General features: G+C 49.4%; 2 protein-coding genes across 3 annotated transcripts in view; one reads left to right on the top strand and one right to left on the bottom strand.

The window, feature by feature from the left end:
• LOC135983415 (uncharacterized) overlaps positions 1 to 19,388 on the bottom strand; it is a 146,299-nt gene that overhangs the window by 28,344 nt on the left and 98,567 nt on the right. The window lies entirely within an intron of this gene.
• Positions 1,507 to 9,299, top strand: LOC101934663 (gap junction beta-6 protein-like). Its single transcript, XM_005312222.4, has 2 exons — positions 1,507 to 1,657; positions 5,364 to 9,299. The coding sequence occupies exon 2, from the start codon at positions 5,386 to 5,388 to the stop codon at positions 6,061 to 6,063; it is 678 nt and encodes a 225-aa protein (XP_005312279.1). The 5' UTR covers positions 1,507 to 1,657; positions 5,364 to 5,385; the 3' UTR covers positions 6,064 to 9,299.

Below are 19,388 nucleotides of genomic sequence, written 5' to 3' on the forward strand. Positions count from 1 at the left end.
TGAATGGACTATAAGGTGGATAGAAAGCTGGCTAGATCATCGGGCTCAACGGGTAGTGATCAATGGCTCCATGTCTAGTTGGCAGCCAGTATCAAGCGGAGTGCCCCAAGGGTCAGACCTGGGGCTGGTTTTGTTCAATATCTTCATTAATGATCTGGAGGATGGTGTGGACTGCACCCTCAGCAAGTTTGCAGATGACACTAAACTGGGAGGAGTGGTAGACATGCTGGAGGGTAAGGATAGGATACAAAGGAACCTAGACAAATTAGAGGATTGTGCCAACAGAAACCTGATGAGGTTCAACAAGGACAAGTGCAGAGTCCTGCTCTTAAGACGGTAAAATCCCATGCACTGCTACAGACTAGGGCCCGAATGGCTAGGCAGCAGTTCTGCAGAAAAGGACCTAGGGGTTACAGTGGACGAGAAGCTGGATATGAGTCAACAGTGTGCCCTTGTTGTCAAGAAGGCTAACGGCATTTTGGGCTGTATAAGGAGGGGCATTGCCAGCAGATCGAGGGATGTGATCGTTCCCCTCTATTCGACATTGGTGAGGCCTCATCCGGAGTACTGTGTCCAGTTTTGGGCCCCACACTACAAGAAGGATATGGAAAAATTGGAAAGAGTCCAGCGGAGGGCAACAAAAATGATTAGGGGGCTGGAGCACATGATTTATGAGGAGAGGCTGAGGGAACTGGGATTGTTTAGTCTGCAGAAGAGAAGAATGAGGGGGGGGATTTAATAGCTGCTTTCAACTACCTGAAAGGGGGTTTCAAAGAGGATGGATCTAGACTGTTCTCAGTGGTAGCAGATGACAGAACAAGGAGTAATGGTCTCAAGTTGCAGTGCGGGAGGTCTAGGCTGGATATTAGGAAAACCTTTTTCACTAGGAGGGTGGTGAAGCACTGGAATGGGTTACCTAGGGAGGTGGTGGAATCTCCTTCCTTAGAGGTTTTTAAGGTCAGGCTTGACAAAGCCCTGGCTGGGATGATTTAGTTGGGAATTGGTCCTGCTTTGAGCAGGGGGTGGGACTAGATGACCTCCTGAGGTCCCTTCCAGCCCTGATGTTCTATGATTCTATGATAGACATGTCCTTAGGTTTCCCAGTGCATGGCCCTGTGTGTCTCTTGGACTGTAAACTTTTTGGGGCAGGGCCTCTCTCCTTTCCTACCTTCTGCAGCTCCAAGCAGGCTGTTGGCAGCTAGCAAATACTAAAGAGCCCTACAATCATAATATTGTGGCAGTAAGAGAGCCTGCGGGGGCTGCAGGTCTGTTTTTACACACAGGGAGACACGAAGGCGTTTTGGACTAAATCCATTGCTTTAGGGTGCTGAAAAGAGCGCGGGGGAGGCTGTGAAGCAGCTGGGAGGTGCAAGTTAAGGGTAACTTTTCACGCAGGGGGCAATTGCCCTCTTGCCATGGGTGGCTCGGCCCCTCTCCGAGCTCTTGGGAGGGACTGGGGGCGGGGGTGGGGGCAGCGCCTCAGCCGGGCTCGCTCTGGGGAGGAGGCGGAGGCGGGTTAAAAGCAGCTGCCGGGAGGAACCTTTAGGTTTTGGAGACAGCGACCGCTGGGACCTGGGGCGCTCGCACCGCCAGCAGCCCTGCCTGCTCCGGGGCGCTGATCTCCCTCCGCCACAGGCTCCGCGCGTTGCCGAGACAGGTGAGTGTCCTTCGCGGCGAGGAATCCGGAGTAGAGCGAGAGCGTGTGTGTTTGCGCCCACAGGAGAGGAATCGGATTAATATGTGTGGGGTGTGCTGCTCGCACACGAGGGGGGATGCGGAGGGGAAAACTGTGTGTGTACAGGAGGGGAACGCTGCGCAAGGAATCCAGATTAGAGGGCAGCGTGTCTGTGACCAGAGTGGAGTGCAGGACTGGAGGAATCCGGATTAGAGGGGTGCTGTGTGTGTGTGTGTGATTGAAGGAGCAATCCGGATTAGGGGGCGCTGGGGGTGTATGACTGCTCGAGGAGTCTGGATTAAAGAGGTGCTGGGGATGTGACTGCAGGAGCAGTCGGGATTAGAGGGTTTGAGGCAAACTCTTGCTGTACTTAGATGAAGTTTCCTTTTTCAGTTCTTTTTCTGATTGGGGTCTCTTTTGTGGATATCCCAGCCCTGGACTAGTGAGGGTGCCTGGTGGCAAGAAACTAGGATTTGCAGGCTCTTTACTAAACTGGGAGATCTAATTTAAAAAGATTAACCACAGCAAAATATACCAGGGAAGGCTGAATTGGGGGGAAGTTCAGGCTTCGGGGATAAAAGGGAATTTTTCAGTGTTACATTTAACCCAGTGCATTTTGATCTCCTTCACTTTTGTTAAGTATCAGAGGGGTAGCCGTGTTAGTCTGAATCTGTAAAAAGCAACAGAGGGTCCTGTGGAAACCTTTGAGACTAACAGAAGTATTGGGAGCATAAGCTTTCGTGGGTAAGTTCTTACCCACGAAAGCTTATGCTCCCAATACTTCTGTTAGTCTCAAAGGTGCCACAGGACCCTCTGTTGCTTTTCACTTTTGTTAATACTTTACCTTGAATTGAGTGCAGAAAAGTTAGCAGCCCTGAGACTGAACTGTTCCTCATTACTTTAATGAGTAAAGCGGAAAATATGCTTCCACAGCTCAAGCAATACTGACACGTCAAACCTTTCTTGGCTTGTACATGCAAAGTCTTGTATGGGAGAAACACCCAGTTTCCTTGAGGGTGAAAGGGGTGAGCTCTTGAGGAAATTATCATACATCGCTGCTCAATGGCAATTTGCTTTTAGTGTCAATATTTTAATTAAATTATCTGGCATTAATCCATCCTACTGTTTACAATCTTGAATTTTTCTAGTAGTCAATGAGAGTTCTGCTATTTATTTAAATAGAAGTAGGAACATGTGCTATGATTTTTATAAGATATTTGTCACTTTGTATATTTTAACTATAAAAATGGGATTTTCTAATAATTTCTGTGAAGGTCGTGACAATGTGAATATTCAGTGTACATGTCCTCAGTTCCAACAACTGATTTAAATGCTCCTGTGGTGGAAGGTGAGAATGAAAAAGTGCTTCATGTCCAAAATCTCTACAGGTATAAGTGGATTCGTATCCACAATGCAAATTTGCTCTTCTTCAGAGCTCATGTTGGATATCACACAGGCAATTTTAAAGAGACAAGGTGGGTGAGGTAATATCTTTTTCTGAAAGAGACAGGCTTTCGAGTTTACATAGAACTTACACAGAGTTCTTTTTCGGGCAGTTTTAAAGTCAGATGTGTGATAGCACGTCAAATATTTGCAGTTCTTTCCTACTTTCAGTCAATTCTGACTAGTCCAGCGTTTTTTGTTTGTTTGTTTTTTTCAATATCATTTTTTAATTGCTGAGTTTTTATGTGATGAGTGAGAGTAGATTGTTAGAAGTATATAGCATCTGATCATGGTCAAGGGAATAGGTCGGCACAGCAAGCAATACAGAATCTGACCAACTTGTGTGGTGGGAGAACAGAGGGAGGCTAAGAATTTCAACCACTCTTTCAAGGCTGCCTTTTCTCCTCTATCATTCAATTTCTCCTTCCCTTATCAGAGCAATAAATCTCTGATATCTCCCTCTGCTTTAAGGCCTATCCCCACAAGCAAATTTGCCATGTCAAGAGATTGTGTTACTGTTATATCATGCTAGTCCTCTTTGTTGGCATACCGCTTGGTCTTGCTGTGTAGACTACAATAAACCATGTTAGAATATGTTCAGGGAGTATAGTGTTATAACATGAGCCTTGAGTACAGTAGACTTGCATGTGTAGACAGGCCTTTAGGATAGACATTCACTTCCCATGTGGTAGAGAAGCCCAATAATTGCTGGGTGTTACAGGGCAAACATAGTGCATAATCCTTCCTCCCTTGGAGGAGGGTGTATCCCCTTCCAACAGGCTTTTATCCATGGCCAACTTGGGTCTCCCACACAGCAGAATTTAGCATTATTCCTAACAGAGGATGAACCAGCCCTGCCAGAGTTTTAACTACTTTGTCTAGTTCATCAACAATTTCCAATAGCTGTGTCCAGTGAAAAACCCATGTCTCAAGGCGACATATCATTTACGCTTTATTTTAAAAAAAAATTACGCTTTCATTTAAAAAAATAAAAAGTTTCTCTACTGGTTGTGAAGAAAACTTTCCAAATGGGAAGTAGTGTAGCACTTGCTGTGCTTTAGAGAGACTGAAACAGCACTAATGAGAGGTCTGACTTACTCCCCAGGGCTTGTCTACACTTTAAACGCTACAGCGGCACAGCTGCAGCGCTTCAGTGTACACACACCTACGCTGACAGGAGGGATTCTCCCATCGGGTAGGTAATCCACCTCCTTGAGAGGCGGTAGCTAGGTCGACAGAAGAATTATATAAATCTAGTGCTGTCTACACTGGGGCTTAGGTCAGCTTGACTGTGCTGCTCGGGTGCGGATTTTTCACACCCCTGAGCAACGTAGTTACGCTGACCAAATTTTCTAGAGTAGACCAGGCCTTATTTATCTCATTTTGGTGTTAATTCTGAAAACTAAGGCCACATCTACACAAGCGAACTTACAGTGGCATAGCTGTACCAATGCAGCTGTGCCGCTGTAAGATTGCTCATGTAGCTGCTCTGTGCTGATGGGAGAGAGCTCTTCATTGACATTATAAAACCACCTAAATGAGCAGTGATAGCTATGTCAGTGAGCAAAGCTCTCCCACCGACATAGCGCTGTGCACACCCCTGACCGACATAAGTTTTGCCGACACAAGTGGTAGTGTAGACATGGCCTAATTACATTTCAAATGTCAACATTAACTGTTTAGCTGATTATAGGAGGTAGATGTTTATGTTAAAAAAATGTCTGTATCCAGTCTGTGGATGGAGGCTGTGGTGATCCATGGAGGTGGGTCAGCCACATCCTTCTGGCCCCTTCAGAAGCTTAAAAAAATTGCTCTACGTGGGGGATGTCCTGCAGTGCCAGCCTTCCTTTCCCTGACTCTGGGGTAGAGGAGGGTTCAGAGAGAAGCAACAAACCACTGCTGGGCTTTTCCCACAGAGAAAGAGCTCTGAGAAAGGACAGAGGACATAGGTGAGAGAAGGAGGGCTCAGTTATTTGATGACCTAATCATGGCTTAACCAACAGCTCCTGTAGAAATGTTAGCACCATCAGAGATCAATATAATTAATGCATTAATAAAACGTTTGATTCCATCATCTTTTTAAAATATGGGCAGTGCAAATTAAAATGACTTGCATTTGCCTGTTAGTCTCTTTACCGGCAATGCTGGGCTAGTGCCAGGAAACCTCCCAGTTCACGGAAGTTATGGTATTGATTTTCTAACCCTTGATAACTGGTTCTTTGGTGTATTCCTCTTGTCATATTAGGTCAAAGGCCATAGAAGAGAAGATGGACTGGGGAACATTGCAGAAGGTTTTAGGAGGTGTGAACAAACACTCCACCAGTATTGGGAAGATCTGGCTCACTGTCCTGTTCATTTTCCGTGTTATGATCCTCGTGGTGGCTGCAGAGAGAGTCTGGGGAGACGAACAAAATGATTTTGTCTGCAACACTCTGCAACCGGGATGCAAAAATGTTTGCTACGACCACTTCTTCCCCATCTCTCACATTAGACTGTGGGCCCTTCAGCTCATCTTTGTCTCAACTCCTGCACTTCTGGTGGCCATGCACATTGCACACAGACGGCATGAGAAGAAAAGGCAGCTCACGAATGGTAAGAAAGTGGATATTGAAGAACTGAATAGACAAAAGTTTCATATTCAGGGCCCCTTGTGGTGGACGTACACCTGCAGCATATTCTTCAGAATAATCTTTGAAGCTGTCTTCATGTATGTGTTTTACGTAATGTATGATGGATACCAAATGCCTCGCTTACTGAAATGTAGCACGTCGCCTTGCCCCAACACAGTGGATTGCTTTGTTTCTCGACCCACTGAGAAAACAATGTTTACTATTTTCATGCTTTCTGTGTCTGGGATCTGTATGCTGTTAAATGTGGCTGAAATGTGTTATCTGGTAATAAAATTTTGTATGAAAGCACCTAGGAAACCAGCAATTTTAAAATAGCTCCCCACTCATCAGAATGTTTCCCCCCCAACTTCATCAGAAAACAGTGATGTTTTTCAGGCTGAATGAAAATAAAATGTTAACATAAAATGTAATTTATTTTAAAAATCTGATAGACCCCCATGAAACTTACTGAGTTTTTAAAGATCTTAAAGATCATGGATGTGTGCTGAATACTCCCTTAGCTGAATACTCGGAGACCCTGATCCTGCAAGCTGTAGCTTTTCAAGTTTGCAACTGGTAGAAGAGTAAACCCTGCTGTGATTCTAGTGTTAAGAAGCCAATGGAGTGTAATCATTTTAAAAAGTGATACACTTGTGTGCATCTAGCTGTGGGAGAGGCCAGAGAGGGGAGATCCATACGTTCCTAGCATATAGCGCGTGTTGCACTAATCACTTTCAGTCAGGGCCGGCTTTAGGACCTGCAGGGCCCGATTCGAATACCTGGAGGCGATCCGGGTCTTCGGCGGCACTTCGGTGGCGGGGGGTCCGCTCCGGGTATTCCACGGCACTGAAGGACCCCCTGCTGCCAAAATGCCACCAAAGACCTGGAGCGGACCCCCCGCCACCGAAGTGCCACCAAAGACCCGGAGCGGACCACCACTGGGTGAGTAAAAAGGCGCCTAAGGCGCAGGGCCCAATTCCCGGGAATCAGCCTAAAGCCGGCCCTGCTTTCAGTGATGAAGCTACTAAGAAGGGTTTGTGTCTGAATGCTACAGAGATTTGGTTTTGGGCATTTTTAGGTATGAGACTCTCCTTGCTGCACTGGGAAAAGAGGAAGGCAGAGCGGCAACTGCATCTATGGTGGGGTCCTTGTTTCTGTTTCCAAGCAATCCCCACGTTCATGGAGGGAATGTGTGTGTGCACATACATACACAGCCTAGTACTGTATTTTTCAGTAGATTCCTTCTAACTGCTCTCAAAGGGGGTGGGTTGTTCAGTTCAGCCAGTGGTGAAACAAGCCCTGGCAGTACTGCTTCCATGGAGGTAACCACATGGAAGTTAGCATTGTAGGGGGTAGAATTGAAATCCCTTGCCTTATTGCCTCTCTCAGGGAATGAGCAAACACTGCCTTCCCATATAATAATGTAGAGAAAACATGAGGTGAGGGTGCCTGAAGGGGCTTTCTTCTTCTACTCTGGCCCTCAACACCTTTTTCTAGGAGAAGGGGTGGTGCTGAGGGCCTCAGTTTGGTAGGTTCAGTTCTAACATTTGAAAAAGATTTTTACCATATAACTGGCCCTCCTTCAATTGCTTATTTTAAAAAATTGTGCTGACTAAAGAACAAGGAAAATTTTGTTTATCATTCCATTTTGTATTGCTCAGGACAACTACTGTACTTCAACTCCTCTTGCACAATACATAGCAGGACACACCCACCTAGTGTTCTGACACAGTTCTTTTCTTTCTATCCATTCTGGGTAGCACTTAACCGTAAATCCTTCTCCAAATCCTCAACTAACCCAAAGTAGGGTGTATGACTCTTCCACACTCCCACTTACAGCGTGAGTCACTCGTCCCTCATTTCACAATGTACACAGGAGGAGTTAGAAGATCCCTAAAGAGCTAAAATAACACTGTCTTGACATGAGAGATGTGTATGTTATAGGAACCTGCTTTTTCTTTTAAAGTTCCCATTGTTAAGATGTAAATTGCATGTAACCAAGTGGAGGAATAGCAAGAGTGCATCTGGTCCTGGATCTTTACAATATTCTCAGTAACCATTAAAGTTTACATATTTACATAGGGAATTACAGCATTACAGGTAGCAATACAAATTCAGCACTTCGCCCAAGTGCCTACCCATTAGAAGTAACTGTAGGAGTCAGTTACTCCTGTTATGGGCTGCAATAACTTGGTATGCCCAGAAAGGGCATATTTTAGGGGCAGCATGTAGAGTCTCTAGGCTTCTCCCCTTATATCTGTTGTCTCCTGCAATACATCCCAGTTTACTGCTGTTGGAAGAAATGAGGATGCACTGATTTAGGCAGGGTAGCATGTGGAAATATTGCTAACCTGCAACACCTCATTGTGCACTGGAAATGGAGCACAAACAAGTTACTACTACTGATGTATTGAGTAGCAGCTGGTGTGTCTGGGCCGCAAACCAGGTATGTTAATAACAGGCTTAAGTTGGGTGGACTTTCAAAATGTATAGTCAGAAATCTGACACCTACTGGGGGGAGGAAAAGAAATCAAAGCAGCACTATCAGAAACATGAGCAAAACTTGAAAAGTAAATAAGAATTAAATGGGAAACTCTATCTGTATGAGAACATCCTTAATCCAACTGTGATGAACAAAAACTTTGTCATGTAGCATGCTTTTGCTTGGTTCCTGTACAGTTACATGTCCAACTACAAAAAGAACAAACTGTTTCTACACTCCCCAAACTCTAGTATTATGTTTGTTTTGTAACAATTATCATTTTTTACTTCATTCAGAACCCATAACTAAAGCACTTGTAATGTCTGAGGTTCTATGTTACTTAAAATGCTATGGTGTACAACTGTCTAGTGAAAAAGTAAGTTTACTATCGAAGGAAATGTAAGCTCTAATACCACTTTAAATAGCTGAGAGATACTGTAAATAGAGACATTTTTAACTTACATGGCAGGTTTGTTAGTTTTGTAAATAGTTACACGGTGTGCTATATTGCCAACTTTATGAGTTGGTAGTGGAATGATGTGTATGTAACCTGCAGCAGAAATCGGTTGTCCCATCTACAGAAGGTTTTACAGTAGCACAGCAACAGCTGGAAAGACTGGTGATAAAGGTGGTTTTACTACTGTCTGGCATTTGGGGGGGAGGGGAGAGGAGAGGGATGTGTTAGGACATGCTTGCAGGGCAAACTATAGATTTAAAGGAATTTGCAAGTGGATGAAATGAAGATGTTCCATAACTGATGACAATCTCAGGTTAATTATTTTCATCTAACAATTTGGCTACTTGGTCTCCTGAAGCAGTTAAACAGAGGGATTGGAAAAGCAACTGGGAGTGCCCAGGCATGGTTCTGATCCTGAATTGTCGTGTTAGTAATACTAATCCTAGTTGAGTTTTATCTGTGAGATTGTCTTTGTTTATATTTTTATTTAGCTAAGGAACTAATGTGTAGAAACATGTGTTTGGACATTTCCATGGGAAATAAGCCTTGTGAACCCATTTTTGTGTGGCCCAATTGCATACCTGACTTGTTACAGAGAGATACTGTTCAAATAAAAAAATAATTCTCTACTGGAGTTGTCTGGGTTCGTTCCCCAAGTACATTAAAAATGTTTTTCTTGTACATGTTGCCTAAAATCTTTTCAGATGAGTTCAAAGCTATTTGCAGCAAGCCTGGAGAAATGGTTATCAAGGGGGCTGATTCTCTATTGCCCTGAGTTTTTTATGTAGTCATTCACACCAGTGCAAAGTGTATCTAAAATGCAAGGTACAACATAATGGAGAATCAAGACCAAGCAGTATGGGAGTAGGGCTGGCTAGCAGTTAAACAAGGGGTGTAGTCTAGCCCCGACTGAAGTTATGGAGTTTTGCCATTACCTGAAGCGGGGTTCCAAAGAGGATGGAGCTAGGCTGTTCTCAGTGGTGGCAGATGACAGAACAAGGAGCAATGGTCTCAAGTTGCAGTGGGGGAAGTCGAGGTTGGATATTAGGAAAAAATATTTCACTAGGAGGGCGGTGAAGCACTGGAATGGGTTACCTAGGAAGGTGGTGGAATCCCCGTCCTTAGAAGTTTTTAAGGCCCGGCTTGACAAAGCCCTGGCTGGGATGATTTAGTTTGGGTTGGTCCTGCTTTGAGCAGGGGGTTGGACTAGATGACCTCCTGAGGTCTCTTCCAACCCTAGTATTCTATGATGCTATGATTCTAATGGGTTAGAATTTCACCCAAAATCTTCTAACTAAAAGGACAAACAAGGCTGAGAAATAGCATAACACTATAAACAATCCTAAAAGAAACATTCAATAACACTCCAAGTAAGGAGGAGAAAATATTACCTTCTTTTAATTCACAAGCCAACTTTTTATGGTTTGGTTTTGTGTTAGTGAAAGACTACATCCTCATGAGATTCACACAGAATTATATGGAATGAGCAGAAACTGGCATGCTTCATTTACAATCATAAACTCTTTATTACAGGGTTTCTCAGACAAAGCAACTTACAGAGCTATACAATGCAATGATATTTGATCTTTGCCACAATATTTTGCAGTATTTCCTCTTCTAAATGCCAAATCTTGAAGTCCATATGGAGTGTTTACTCACTCCTTAGTACATTAAAGCCAAGGAGAGTTTTGCCTAAGTAATGCATGAGTAAGGATGTGACTTAACTAAAAAATCCCACAATAATCAGGCGAAGGTCAAAATACCAGAGTCAGGTGAAAGTGGATTTAAAAAAAAAAGTTTTAGTCACCACTTAAGCAAATATGCATAAATAAGAATACATTTCTACAAAAATCCCTTTGTTGTAGAAACTGTAATGGTGTTGTTTAAAATCACAATTACACGCCCTGTAACCAAGGCTTATGCGTCCTAACAGCCAGTCAAACTGCAAAGGTGGGTGAGGTAATATCTTATATTGAACCAACTTCTCATCTTCAAGGCACATCAGCAGCCACACACTCTTCACATGCATCCGATGAAGTGGGGTTTAGCCAACGAAAGCTTATGCCCAAATAAATTTGTTAGTCTCTAAGGCAATACTGGATTTATAATGATGCCATGGCGCCGGGCCCAGCGCGCTCTTCTCTGCCCCCCGCTCTCTCCTGTGGGGTCTGAGCTTAACGCTGGGAGCTGCTGCGGCTCTATGGCAGCCTGGCTCCTGCCCCGCCCCTTTCCCCAGCGTACTACGTTCCCTCCCCCCCCCACCGATCAGCTGCTTGCCGGCCGGAGGGGGGTAGGAGCGAGCCGCAGCACACCGCTCTGAGTCCGGGGGTGAGGCCTCTCCCCCGCGCCCAGCTGGTCAGTTGGATCAGCCTTGCAGGCAGGAGGGGGGCAAGGAGGAGCGAGCCGCAGCACACCACTCCGGGGAGGAGGAGAAGACGAGGCGGGGTGAGGCCTTGGGGAAGGGGCTGGAATTGGGGCATACCCCCTCCAGCCCCCTGTGTGAGCACCCCCACGACCCCAGCCCACCCCCCCCAGTCCCCTGCCCACCCTAATCCCTGCACGCCCCCCTGAGCCGCTGGCCCTGACCCTGCCCTGCCCCTGCACACCCCTCACACCTCAGCACCCCCTCACACACCCTCAGCCCCCTTCCCTGACCCCTGCACCCCCACACCTCCCCAGCCCCCTGCCCTGACCCCTGCACCCCCACACCTCCCCAGCCCCCTGCCCTGACTCCTGCATCCCCCTCACACCTCCCCAGCCCCCTGCACCCCCACTCACCCCTCTCCAGCCCCCAGCCCTGACTCCTCATCCCTTTCACACCTCCCCAGCCCCCTCTCACCCACCCCCAGCCCTGACCCCTGCATTCCCCCAGCCCTTCCCTGAAATCTGCACCTCCCTCACACACATCCAGGCCCCTGCCCTGACTCCTGCACCCCCCCACATCCCCACCCTCATCCTGAGAACCAAAAGGAGCTAACCTAGCTAAGCGCTCCACACCCCAACCTCCTGCCCCAACCCTGAGCCCCCTCCCTCACCCTAGCTCTTGGCCAGACCCCGCACCCGAACATTTTTTTACAATGTTTGGAAAGATCATTAAGTAGTCCATCGAGACCCTCTGTGATTTTCAAGTGGTCTCTGGAAAAATAAGTTAGACTACAGGAACAATCAAGGTACCTCACTTTATTTTCATTTACTTGCTATTACTTATGGGAGGAGGATGAAGAAAAAAAGAATGAAAAATGGGGGCAGGGGGAGATAAGCGAGAATGTTCTTTTTCTTGATTTGGTCCCAAGGCGGAGCCCCAAAAATGAAGATGAGCACAGGGCTGGGGTGCACATCTTACACGGGGGTTAGGTTCCAAGGTCAGCGCGTAAGAGGAACATTGCGTATAGTGAAAATTACCATAAAGTACAGTATACACTAGAACAGGGATCCTCAACCTACGGCACGCATGCCAAAGGTGGCACGCAAGCCGATTTTTTTTTAATGGCAGGCTGCAGGTCCTGGCTGCCACTGGGCCTGCTGCCGACCTGGGGTTCTGTTCCCTCAGCTGGCAGCGGGCTGAGCAGGGCCAGCAGTGGGCCGGCTCCTGCCAGCCGGGGTCCCAGCCGCCAGCCCCACTCAGCCCACGGCCAGTCTGGGGTTCCAGCTGCCAGCCCCTTGCCAGTCGGGGTCCCGGACGCCAGGAGGCTGAACGGATCTGGTGGCCGGGACCCCGGCTGGCAACTGGCTGAGCAGGCTGAGTGGGGCCAGGGGCTGGGACCCCAGCTGGCAGGAGCCAGTGGACAGAACCCCAGCCCACTGCTGGTCTGGGGTCCCGGCGGCCGGCCCTGTTCAGCCCGCTGACAATCTGGGGTTTCAGCTGCCGGCCCCTTACCAGCCAGGGTCTCGGCCACCGGCCCTGCTTAGCTTCCTGCCAGCCTGGGTAAACGGCAGGCGGCTGAGCGGAGTCGCCGTCTGGGACCCCAGTTGGCAGCTGAGTGAACGGAACCCCAATCCGGCAGCAGGCTCAGCGGTGGCCGGGACCCGCAGGCTGCCATTAAAAAAAAAAATCAGCTTGCGTGCCACCTTTGGCATGCGTGCCGTAGGTTAAGGACTCCTGTTCTAGTGTATACTGTACTTTCTGGTAATTTTCACTATACGCAATGTTCCTCTTACACGCTGACCTTAGTACCTAACCCCCACGTAAGATGTGACTCCACTGTATTCATTTTTGAAAATTTATAATAAGTGATGCTCCGGGGGGGGGGGGGGGGGGCGCAAGGTGGAAGTTTTGCCTAGGGTGCAAAATATCCTTGCACCAACCCTGGATACTGTGTGAGCTGATCCCCACAGTCTCCAACCTACCTGGGCAGTACAGCAGACATGGCCCTGCCCACTAGCTCCTCTCCACTCCCTAGTCCACCCACCACTTGCCCCCCCCCCCTTAAGGCTTAGCCCTCTTACTTTTAAAAATGATTGCTTGCCCCTCTCCCCCCCACAGGCTTTTCTGGCAGCTCTGTTGCCAGGTATCCAGTTTTAGACTGGAAACTCCAGTAGAAAACGGGACCTGAGTGTCCAGTTAGCAGTGCTGACTGGAAACCAAATGTCCGGTTATAGGAGTAACCACATTAGCCTCTGCTCCTCCCACTCCCAACACCCACCCCAGAGGGCTTGAAGAGAACCTGTCCTGCTGCTGCGGGAGGAGGGGCAGCTCAGTGCAGAGAGAGACAAAGAGAATGGGCTAGAACCAGGTAGGTACCCACTCTATGTGGGCAGGAGCGGGGGGGATCCTGTTTACCCCCTCCCCAGCCCTGCTGCGCTTGCAGTTTACCCCGACCCCTCCCTTGCTCCAGAGACCAACCCTAGCTCCTGCCTCACTGTGCTTTTACCCCCGGCCCCTTTTACAATTATTCCCCAGGGGGGCCCATAAATATGTTTGGCGCTGGGCCCACAAAAAGTTAATCCGGCCCTGCTCTAAGGTGCCACAAGGACTCCTCGTTCTTTTTGCTGATACAGACTAACACGGCTACCACTATGAAACTCTTCACATTGTTCACCATCCCCTCTCATCCTTGGCTATGGCCTTTTGCCCATTAGGAAAACGACTATGTTCAGTGCCCCAGTGACAGAGATTGCCATAAAGGCTCATCAGGGCTTCCATTTGTAGTTCTGGAATAAAACAGCACTTGGTAAAAGCTTTTTAAATTTAGGGACATTAATTTTGATACAAAAAAGCTATTTTCCCCACAGATAATTTCCTACTGATGCAAAAGCTCTAAACACAACAATCACAACAAAAAATAAACAGGATTCCTGCTCCCATCCTTTGCAATCTGAACTGAATCCCTGCCTCCAATCAATCAAAACCTCTCCAGTCAGGGCCCAGCTCCAGGCACCAGCTTAGCAAGCAGGAGCTTGGGGCGGCCAAGGGGAAGGGGCAGCACATCCACTCTTTGGCAGCAATTCGGCGGTGGGTCCCTCGGTCCCTCTCGGAGTAAAGGACTTGCTGTCAAGTTGCCGCCAAAGAAGAAAGTGGTGCGGCTGAGCTGCTGCCGATCGCGGCTTCCCCTCCCCCCCTGCCACTTGGGGCGGCAAAAACCCTGGAGCCGGCCCTGTCTCCAGTCACAAGGTCCCTTTGGTCTTGAGTTGAAAGCATAAGACTGGACTCAGAAGATCTGGGTTCCGATCCTAATTCTGTTATAGACTCATTAAACCAATCATTTAATCTCACGATCCTCAGTTTTCCCATTGGTAAAATAAAGAGAAACACTATTTACCTAGTTCAAAGGAGAGAGTCACAGGGTAGCAGGTCCCTGTGGCTAGACTGATCCCAGTACCCCTGGACTGGAGCAGGTGAGCCCAATCCAGCTAATTAAAGAAGGTTAGGCTACTGCTGGGCCTAGAAAGGGCTGCTAGTAGGCAGCTGGGAAGGAAGGACTGAGACAGGCTGAGCCTTGGGGAGGGACAGTCACACAGGAGTGGAGCTAGCTCCTGGGGCCAGAGGCTCAGAGAAGCAGCTCTGTGGCTGCTGCTCCAGGAAGGGAGCTGAGCTGGCTGAGGCTGGGAGCTGGAATGCCAGAGAGGTGACCCTAAAGCCTGGGGCCAAGGATGGAGTTAAGACTATTTTCTGTTTGTTTGATACCCTCTGTTTAAAGGAATAAACCTCCTTGAAAAAATGGGGCATGTGCTTTATAGTCAGGGATAAGTGGCCACTGGTGACAAGTGGTACCAGAAGCAGGGTTCCAGCCCACCCCTAGAATAAGGGGAAAGACGAAGGAGGTGAGGCGCCTGTGAGTGGCAGGATAACAGCAGCAGGTAGCCGCTATGCAGAAAGAGCAGCAGCAGCTGCAGTTGCAGTTGATGGAAAATCAATAGAAACAGCAGGAGGCCCAGTTTGCCGCACAACAGAGGTGGCAAGAATCTACAGGAGTGGATACTGCTGTAGCCCCACCCAGTAACACAGTTGGTGAGGGACTAGGGCTGGTTGGCTCTGGGCCTGGCAAATCTCAGACTGGGAGATGACCCCAGCACGTTCCTCCAGACATCTGAGAGGGTGGCAAAGGCAGAAGATTGGCAGGAATCGACTTGGGCAGCCTGCATAGCACCATTTCTGATGGGCGAAGTGCAGGTGGTTTACCGGGCAGTACATAATGAGCAGGCAAACTCCTATCTGGTGGTGAAGGCCACCATCCTGGACTGGTTAGGGCTGACTCCTGAGGCTTACAGACACCAGTTTTGGGTAGAGGGGGCCATGGCCCCACTTTTAAAAGTGGGAGGGCTATTCCCTCCCACTTTTTATTGGCCATAAGGGCAAGCAACGGGGGTGGAGGGGGAGAAAGGGTGTAGAGGAGTGAGTGGGAGGCGGGACCTCAGGCGAAGAGGCGGCGCAGGAGTGGAGCCTTGGGGGAAGAGGCGGCGTGAGAGTGGGGGCTCGGGGAGAAGGGGCGGTGTGGGGGCAGGGCCTCAGGGGTAGCGTGGTGTGAGGAGGCAGGGCCACAGTTCAGGCACCTGTGGTTCCCCCAACTTTTAAGACACTTCTGCCATTCCTGGATTCAGGTAGAACTGTTCCTGTGCAGGGCATGATCATGGGTAGTAGCCCAGAAATTACAGGATCTTGTGGTGGCTCTGCCCAGAGAACAGTTCAATGGAGAAAGCCCTGGATCAAGTCATCTTGGAACAGTTCCTGAAAGTTTTACCTGGGGTGGGGTGGGGTGCAGAGCTGGGTAAGTCACTGCTAGCTTAGGGTTACCCTATTTCCACAAACAAAAAAGAGGACACTGGGGGGGAAGCCCCGCCCTAGCCCCGCCCCATCCACTCCCTCCCACTTCCCACCCCCTGACTGCTCCCCTCAGAACCCCAACCCCCCCTGCTTCTTGTCCCCTGACTGCCCCCTGCTGAGAACCCCCTACCTTAACTGACCCCCCCAGGACCCTACCTGTCCCCTGATTGCCCTGACCCTTATCCACTCGCATGGGTGGCAGGGTTGTAGAAATTTTGGTGGTGCCCAGAACCCCCCACCCCACCTGCCTAAGGCTCTGGGAGGGGGGTTGGGTGGGGGGAGGAGGTCTGGGGTGCAGGTCCTGGGCTGGGGATTAGGGTGCAGGAGGGGTGCAGGTTCTGGGATAGAGTTTGGGTGCTGGGTGCAGGCTCCGGGCTGGGGCAGGGGGTGGGTGTGCAGGAGGGGGTGAGGGGTGCAGGCTCTGGGATGGAGTTTGGGGGTGAGAGGCGGTGCAAAGGGAGGGGGTGCAGGCTTTGGGAGGAAGTTTGAGGGCAGGAGGGGGTGTGTGGGAAGGGGGAGGGGGATTGGGAGGGAGTTTGGGGATAGGAGGGGATGCAGGGGTGAGGGCTGTGGGTCTGGGGATGAGGGGTTCATGATGCAGGAGGGGGCTCAGGGATGGAGCAGAGGATTAGGGTGTGTGGGGATGAGGGCTGGGGGGTTTGGGGTGTTGGAGAGGCTCAGGGCTAGGGTGGAAGGGCAGGGTAAGGGCAGCCTGTCTTCCCATTAGTGGATGGGGGCACTAGGACCCGGGGGCAGCAGACAGCAGTTGCTGCTGGCTCTGGCAGTACACGCAGACAAGGGAGAGGCAGACAGGGATGGGGGACCCACGGAGGGGGGGATGCGCAGAGGGGGGATGGCAGGTGGAGCCTGGGGACCCATCCAACACTCCCCCGCTCCCTGACTGCCCCCCCCAACTCCTCTTACCATTCTGGCTCCACGTGTTTACAAAACACACTGCGGGTTTGTGTGTTACACAGGACTACAGAGAGAGGGAGGGGGGAGCAGGGGAGGGCTCTGGCTGCTGGAGGCCAATGGGAGTGGGTCAATCGGCCTAGCCGCCCAATCAGCAGCCACACTCTGCATGGAAGGGAGGGAGGGAGGCGAGGGAGAAAACCTCCCCGGACATTTTAACCTTGTTACCAATTCCTCCCGGACGGCTATTTAGAGACGCAAAAGCCGGACATGTCCGGGGAAATACAGACGGATGGTAACCCTATGCCAGCTGGCCTCAGTGGGGGAAGCTGTGAAGCAAGTTGTAGCCCTCTTTGAGGCTAAAGGAGCAAAGTGGCTGTGGGGGTATGGTAAATTGAGGGTAGTATCTGTGGTGGTGACCCAGGGAAGCTCTCAAGGGGGAAAGAGTGCCCAAAACTCATAGGACACACAGCACCTACAAGGGACCTGGGTAGCCCTGCAGTCTATTGGAAACACTAGTCGGAGGAGGTTAGCGAGCCCTATGGTTTGCTTCAAGTGTGGCCAGTCCAAGCATATTAAAAAGAATTGCCCATTTATGGAATGTGATTACCTAAACTGTTACTACAGTGAACCAAGCAGTGGAGGTCTTCTCCAAAAGTCTGTGGGGGCCCACTATGGATAGTAGCAATTAGGGTGGGTGGAATAGTGGTTAAAGGACTCATAGACTCGGGTTGTTCATGTACTTTGGTGCAGGAAGATCAGGTGAAGATAAATAGCCTGGACAGATACCTCCCAGTACACGTCTCCCGTGTCTACTCCACTGCAGAAGTTGAGCTGGAGGTTCAGGGTTGCAGAGCTCGACTGTGTGTCAGGGTAATCAAGGGCCTGCCTTGGCCCATAATTCTGGGGAGAGACTGGGTTGGTTTCTCAGCCCTTCGACAACAGGAGCAGCTAGAACAGCATCCCAGGACTGGAGGGGGTTCAAAGCTGGCTAGGAAAAGAAGAGGGCTAGAGGATGGTGTCAGGATGGCAAAGTGAGATCATGACTGTCCCCAATGCTTGAAGGATCAGTTTAGGAAGTGCCAGCAGGAGACGGATGAGGTAAGCGCCTCAACAGAGAAAATCATCAGCCAATTTGTCATATTAGAACATGAGGTGGCCCCGGTTCAGGTGGAAGCCAAGGGGCAGAAGCAACAATGCTTGGCCCTGCAGGAAGAATTGGACCAGGCCCAGATGGAGAAACTCAGCAGGGTATAGTGCGGACCCAGACCCTCCTGGGCTCAGAAGGGTACAGTGGCGATCCAGACTGAACTACGCCTGGGACTCAGACAGGTCTGTTCCAACAAGTAGAGGCTCAAGTAGGGGGCTGGGGTGGGAAACAGGACTCCAGGGCAGGGAAAGAGCAAGGAGGGGGGGCCTATAAAACAGATCCACACCAAGAGCCAATGAGCTCACAGAATGACTGGAATCAGAGGAAAGCAAATTGCAGGACTTCAAGTTCGAGAAAGAACAACTCACCACACATCTCCAGTTCACTGAGGAGGAAAGAGAACGTCTGCTCCTTGTGGTTCATGAACTTGAGATTGAAGAAAAGATTCTGTGTGCAAAGATAGAACAGCCTATGCAGTGACTCCAAAGCCCAGGAGATGGAGATACGATGATGTAGGGACCCGTGCTCTGGCCGCGCCGCAGGTGTTTTTTTTTTTTGCTTTGTCATTCTGGCCGCCCCGTTTTTTGGGGGGGTTTTGTTTGTTTGTTTGTTTTTTGCTTGGGACGGCCAAAAAGCCAGAGCCAGCCCTTGTGCTATGTTACCAGGTAGCTGGTCCCTGTGGCTAGACTGAGCCCAGTGCCCCTGGACTGGAGCAGGTGAACCCAGTCCAGCTAATTAAAGAGGGCCAGGCTATACCTGAACCTCTAAAGGACTGCTGGTAGGCAGCTGAGAAGGAAGGACTGAGACAGGCTGAGCCCTTGGGAGGGAAAGCCACACAGGAGTGGAGCTAGCTCCTGTGATGGGTCTCTGGAGCAAGGGGCACTGGGCTCAGGGAAGCAGCCCTGTGGCTGCTGCTCCACGAAGGGAGTATAGTTGGCTGAGGCTAGGAAGCTGCCAGGAGCTGGAATGCCAGAGACCTCTGGGAAAGGTGACCCTGAAGCCTAAGACCAAGGACGGAGTACAGACTATTTTCTGTTTGTTTGATAGCCGCTGTTTAAAGGAATAAACCTTGAAAAGCCTGGGTGTGGCAGCGCATGCTGTGGAGCTGGGGAGAAGTGATGGCCGTGGTGACAGGGAGCAATGCAATTTAATAAAGTGATGTTTCTAAAGCACTTTGCAACCGTCAGATGGAAGGTGCTATCAATGTGTAAAGTATTATTTATAATTATTGTATTGTAAAGAATTCAAATCTAGCCTAGGCTATAGAGAGGTAACATGATGGCTATTCAGTGTTTTTCATGTCCCTAACCTAGATGCTGCACCCTCTGCAAGCACTGCATTCCTGACAGTCAGCTTTCTAAGAGAGCTTGCACCACTATTTCCACCCCATGTTGATGAG

This window comes from Chrysemys picta, chromosome 1 (assembly GCF_011386835.1).
Source record: "Chrysemys picta bellii isolate R12L10 chromosome 1, ASM1138683v2, whole genome shotgun sequence".
Classification (NCBI taxonomy): domain Eukaryota; kingdom Metazoa; phylum Chordata; order Testudines; family Emydidae; genus Chrysemys; species Chrysemys picta.

What these genes read in the sequence shown, in the direction of transcription:
- LOC101934663 (XM_005312222.4), top strand. Translation starts at nt 5,386, where the DNA reads ATGGACTGGGGAACATTGCAGAAGGTTTTAGGAGGTGTGAACAAACAC.